Source organism: Micromys minutus (assembly GCF_963924665.1).
Source record: "Micromys minutus genome assembly, chromosome: 29".
Lineage (NCBI taxonomy): Eukaryota > Metazoa > Chordata > Mammalia > Rodentia > Muridae > Micromys > Micromys minutus.
In genome coordinates this window covers 26676165-26682166 of record NC_137964.1, presented here as the reverse complement: position 1 = coordinate 26682166, position 6002 = coordinate 26676165, and the positions used below count along the sequence as shown (strand labels likewise).

At 49.9% G+C, this 6002-nt stretch overlaps 1 protein-coding gene across 1 annotated transcript in view; it reads right to left on the bottom strand.

Annotated features, from left to right (window-relative positions):
* Positions 1-4552: 4552 nt before the first annotated feature.
* Positions 4553-6002, bottom strand: part of ACAD10 (acyl-CoA dehydrogenase family member 10) — a 37423-nt gene continuing 35973 nt past the window's right edge. Inside the window, exons 20-22 of the mRNA XM_080940400.1 lie at positions 5561-5638; positions 4995-5178; positions 4553-4794 (exon numbers count right to left, since the gene is read on the bottom strand). Coding sequence (XP_080796526.1) covers positions 5017-5178; positions 5561-5638 — 240 coding nt within the window. The 3' untranslated portion in view covers positions 4553-4794; positions 4995-5016. The remainder of the gene's footprint in view (positions 4795-4994; positions 5179-5560; positions 5639-6002) is intronic.

Genomic DNA, 6002 nt, shown 5'->3' with positions numbered 1-6002 from the left:
CGACCCTGGCTCCCCGGGAGATGGAGTTTGCAGAACACCGGGTAGCCTGAGCCTGGGAAAGCCCAGCCAGGGCGGTGTGCGCTCCCAGCAAGGGGGCTAGTGTCTATGGCTCCCATCTGTGCAGATGTGCCGGTGAAGAGAATTTACGAATGCGGTTTTTCCATGAACCGCCAGGGACCGGGCACTTGAGGTGCAGGAGGGCATTAGCTAGAAAGAGACTTGGACGCCTGGTCACTCAAGTGCCTTTCAACCAGACGAGCGCAGCAGTAGGCTAAGGAGTTGGAGAAGAGCTTGGTGGGGGCTTTTGGGCAGTGCAAAGAGAAGTGTTTTGAAACCGAGGAGCCCTCCTAAAATGGGTGGAGCCTTTGGAAGCTGAGGCTCAGCCGGTTCCTGAAGCACCCAGCAGGAGGAGACTGTGTGAGCTTCTCCCTGTTCTAACTACTCGAAGGATATCGTCATCCGTGCTGTAAAAGCCAGCGACCAGACAAGGGATCTGGGCGCGTTTCCTCGAGTGCCTCTGATTTTAACACCGGACAGCTAAAGTTGTTCCGGGACTCAGCATCCTTAGCACAAAACGTGGGAAAGTCATTTAAGGACCTCACAGGCTGGTCACATGACCAACCGTAGGTGCAAAGGAATCTGGGAGACTGAGAGCACAGTTAAGAGAAATTGTTAAGGAGACACTTAGCAGACATTGAGAATCTCCGGGGGGTCTGCACTTTCCGAAATCAAAAGATATGTTAGAATTTCATATCTCCCCGGAAACTGTGCAGCTGTTTCAGCCAATTAGGTAAAGAGAGAGAGGGGGTAGGGGGAGAAAGAACCTCATTGTTTTCAGAACCCAGCAGAAAGCTGGGTCTAGGTCTTTAATCTCAGCACTCAAGAAGTAGAAGCAAGCAAATTTCTTGAAAGCTCGAGGCCAGACTGGTGGCCTACATAGGAGTTCCGGCTAACCATCGCTTTCTATATAGTGAGAAGACCCTTTAATAACTTCACCAGCAGGCCCCTCGGGTGGCAATGTCCCCTTGTGCAGAAGTAAAGCATTTTACCTTGCCAATTTGGATTGTGTTGGGGATCTTGAATCTCCACCTCCATTTCTTGCAAGCAGGGTGTCCTCATTCCCTGTTTTTAATTTAAAATGGCTACTTGCCGTTTCCTAGGCTACCTGTACATTCACATTTAAAGGATTTTTCATGGGTGTCATTTAGGTGGCTTCCAATCTTGTGTGATTACAAACAATGCCGCAGTTTGTATCTGTCGACTTACTAATTTAAAGAGGTAGAGCCACTAAGTCACTGGATAGCTCCTAATTAAATACAAACCATGGGATGTGGCCTGTGACAGTTCTCAAGTTGGAAGAATCACAAATCAAGAATGCATTGAAAGTCTACTTTCTTGTGGTACCTGCCCTGTGACCTCAGCATTGAGGAAGTGGGGTCAGGAGGATTAAGAGTTAAAAATCAACCTGAGCTACGTGAAGAGTCCTAGACTAGTCTGGGTAAAGGGAGGCTCTATCTCAAACCAACAAGTGACTTTGATACACCTACCTTGCCACACAACACAGATTAACTATTAGACTGAGCTGTGCAGGGTCTCAGTCCAGCCCTCCTGACTTCAGGCTGACTGGGAGCCCGGCAGGCTGAGCATCTTGAGGGAGGATAGTCAACTATCTATAGTTAACTAGAGAAAAAACATCAGTGTTTGAAAAGCCACAGTCTGGCCTAGCAGTGGCATTGGTGACCACAGCACTTGGGAGTCAGAGGCAGTCAGATCTCTGAAATATGAGGCCAGCCAGGGCTACACAGAGAAACCGTTCTCAAACAAAGCCTAGGCGTCAGCCTAAGCGCTGCCACACCCTTCCCCCTACTGTTGTCAGCAATGCTGTTAGTCTGTTCTGATAGCCGCCATTACTGCTCCCGGATGCATTTCTGGAGAGATTACCCGTGTTTTCTCCACTAGGTTTCAAATGTTCATGTTCTGGTTAATTTTCCCATTTGGCTGATGACTGTCCCTTTAAACTTGAGTTGTAGGAGCTCCGTGGTTTGCTGTTGCTGTTGTTACTGGTTTTAGACAAGGTCTCCCTGTGTAGACTAGGTTGTCCTCTAACTCACAGAGGCACACACACAATGCTATACCCAGTGCTGTCTGTGTTGTGTGCTCACTATGCCCCTCAGTGTGGTGTCCTTTCTTTTATCATTTCTTCTTTTTAAAAAGATTTATTTATTTATTATATATGAGTACACTGTAGCTGTCTTCAGACACATCAGAAGAGGTCATCAGATCCCATTACAGATGGTTTATGAGCCACCATGTGGTTGTTGAGAATTGAACTCAGGACCTCTGGAAGAGCGGTCAATGCTCTTAACCTCTGAGCCATTTCTCCAGCCCCCGGGATTATATTTATGACTACCACACTGGTTTATATACTGAAGGGGAAGCCCTGGGCCTCCATGGATACCAGGAAAGCACCCTAACCACTGAGCCACATACCCCTCCCCTAACTTTATTTTACTGTGAAGAACCCCCTCCCTCAAGTTTAACTCCCACCATTTAATGCTAGCACTCAAAGAGACAGGTCTGTGGCTTAAAGGATAGCCTGGGCTACATAAAGCGATTATTTTTCAAAAGCCAAACTTTGGAACTGAATCAAACAAAACAGAAAGCTATCGTTCTGGTGTGAGGATGTAACTCAGTGGTAAAGCCCTTGCCTGCCATGCTGGACACTCTAAATCCTACCTATCAAAATTCGTAAAAGGATCTGGTAGGATGGGACCCCAGAGTCAGACAGTGTCACTGTCCCTTTGGGAATCTAGCCTGATGTATGTCAAGAGGAACACAGGGAATATGTTGCCATTCCTGTTTTAGGAGAGACTGCTGTGGTGAGAGAGGGAAATGCAGGCTTGCTCTACCTTGATCTTCACAGACATGCAGGCCTGGGTCCCATAAAACTGGTCAGACCTGATCACTACCAAAGCAAGCCCAGTGGGTTCCCAGTAGCGTGCCCAAAGTCACGTGTCTTTCCACACTGGGTACCAGGACAGTTCCCAACTGACACAGGATGGTCAGATCTGAAGAAGCTAGGGAGGGATATGCTGGGTGGTCCTTAGATTCTTCCCTTGTGTCTTCTGAAGCCATGGTTCCTCCCTCCCTCCGTCACTTACTCCCTCCCTCCCTCCCTCTCTTTTAAATTTTGTATTTGTTCTTGTGGGAGACTCCACTGGTGTCCTTGGATGTTGAACTGTTCTGAGAGGTTTTCAAATCAATTCTCCTGATAAATGCAGGAGGAACTGAAAGTGGAAACCAGGAGACTTGGGCGGTTTGCCCAGAGAGGGTCACAGTCACTTTTATCCTTACAGCTTCTTTGTTAACAACATTCTCAGTTCCACAGAGAAGCGCGCTCCTCAGGCAGCATGTTCACCGGGTAAATAAAGTGCAGCAGTGTTGTCTGCATTCAGGAAGCTGCCTTCGGTGTGAGAGCATCATGTACGAACTATTCCCCAGAAACAGAAACGGAGGCAGGGGGAGGGCATCCCTGTGTTCCTTCTGTTTCTTCTCCAATTTGTTGGCATTCCCAATGGCATTCCCAGCGTCCTTGAGAAATATCCACACTGGATATCTGTGTGCCCATGTCACAAGTTCATTACGTTCTCAGTTCAGACAAACCCCAACAAGTGTGAAGAATGAAGGACTCATTTACTCTGTGTGTGCATGTGTATATGTGCATGTGCCTGTGTGTATGTATGTATGAGTGTTTCATGTGTACAAGTACAGGGGTCCATGTGTGTGTGGAGGCCGGAGAACAACCTTGTGTATAATTCTTCAGGAGGTGGCCACCTTGATTGGCCTAGAACTGACTAAGCCGGCAAGGCTGGCTGGTCGGACCCTCCCCTGACTGCTCTCCCATCAATCACAAGCACACGCCACACACACCCAGCTTTCCCATGTGGGTTCTGGAGCACAAAGTCAGGAGCTTACACTTGGGCAGCAAGCACTTTCCCTGCCTCACCTCCTCCCCAGCCCTGGCAGGGTCATTTACAAATCCAAATTGGGGATTAGACAGATGGCTCAGTGGTTAAGACCACATGCTCGCACACTAGTCTGCACAAGCAGCTAGTCTGAGGCAAACATGAGGCCATGCCTTAGCTTGGCAGTAGAGCAAGGTTAACCTCAGAGGTCAAGAGACATTTTTAGGGCCACATGACATGCTATATAATAGCCACTTCCTTTTTACAAAACCTTGCTGTTCACCTGAAACAGAGGTGAGGCTCAGTGGAATCTGCCAGTATGTGGGGCTATGCTGTCACTGAGGGCTGGACCCCTCATGGATTTTCCTTCAGGTGCGGTGGCTCCTGTGTCCCCAGCCCATGTGGGGACATGTTAATGAGGGTCTCATTCAGATGACATGGCTCCTTTGGTAAGATTTCTGAACTGCTGGCGAGGTGTGAAGACGTGGGATTATCAGGGGCCATGGCTTCCGTGTCCCTCGGGACTCCTGTATAGAAGGCCAGCACCTGGAAAGCCACTGACACCTGAGTCATGGGAATGTGTGAACCTTTATTCCCCATGCCCTTCGTGTAACGTAGGAAGTGGACAGATTCTTTGTGTCTCCAAAGCTCCTTTTCAACAGAGCATCTGAATCAGTATTCCGTGACGTGGGCTCTGCTGTGGTCACAGTGTCTTCATCCCGGTTCCCAGGATGCTGTGGCCCATGCCCTCTGCTTTCCTAAAAGCCCCAAGAAGGGGCCTCATCACTTCTGGAGACTTCAAGGCACACGATGTCCAGGTTCCTACAGCCTGGAGGAAGGAGGTCACAGGTCAACCTTGAAGAACTCACAAACAGTTCCCCAGGCCTGCACCCAAATCTTCTTCCTCCGTGCCTAAAACATGCTCTAACTCAGTCTCTCCAGAAACATCTTGAAGAGACCCAGGAGGCTCAGGTCACAGTAACTGTCCCAGACTGAGGTGTTGGATGGGAGGTTAAGAACCACACATACCAGGCCTTTCCAATCACAGCATCTACACTGCTGGCTCCTGCAGCCTGGCACGATTCTTCAGCTCCATCTTAGCCACCGTCTGCTGGTGTACCTCATCGGGGCCATCGGCGAAGCGCAGGGCTCGGGCCCAGCCAAAGAACTGAGATAGGGGGTAGTCACTGCTTAGACCTGCTGCTCCAAAAGCCTGGCAGACACACAGTGGGGGAAACAGAAGAAGGCCTAAGTTGTAAGAGTGACAGCCTGCTCAGAACAGGCGGTCCCCTGCACCACTGTGTGCTCACATAGGGCCATACTGCCATCCTCTGGATGCCTGGCTCGCCAAGCCATTCCACAAGGTTTGCTTCTGCTACTGACAAAGTTCTGTGTGGGACCAGGTATCAGGATGTGCACCCGGCGGAGTCAGTGCAGCAACGGGGCTCCCCTAGGCCTGAGGCCAGCTACTTGCAAGCAGGATGCAAGGAGTTGAAGCACATACTGTCCTGGGAGGGCAGGGTGGGGCCCTGCACAAGCTTGGTTTGGAGAGGGAAGTAGCGGGCACAGCCAGGGGCCAGTTCAGGGCAGCTCACCTGAATGGCACGATCAATTACTTGATAGGCCATGGAAGGGGCCACCATTTTGATCATGGCAATCTCTAAAGCTGCAGCCTGCAGGAGAAGGCAACGTTAGAAAAACAGGGTGAGGTGCTAAGAGGACAACAGAAAACCAAACTGACTGTCAGAGTGGATGCTGAACACGGTGATGCAGGTGACACTGGACCAAAACTAGACCTGGGCATCCTCAGGTCGCCAGCAACAAAGGCATCAAAGAACCAGGAACAGCATCCCTGGCTCCACTACATGTTACAGCAGCTCTTGCCTGGGTCTAGGGCCCATGCGTAGAAGGTGGGATAATACAGCACTCCACATGCATCCTGGCCGCCACTATAGGAAATGGGTAATGTTGCTATGGGAACAAGCTCCTCTATAGGCTAATGCTGTATGTGGACCAGGTCTGTGGGGTCCCTTCTCC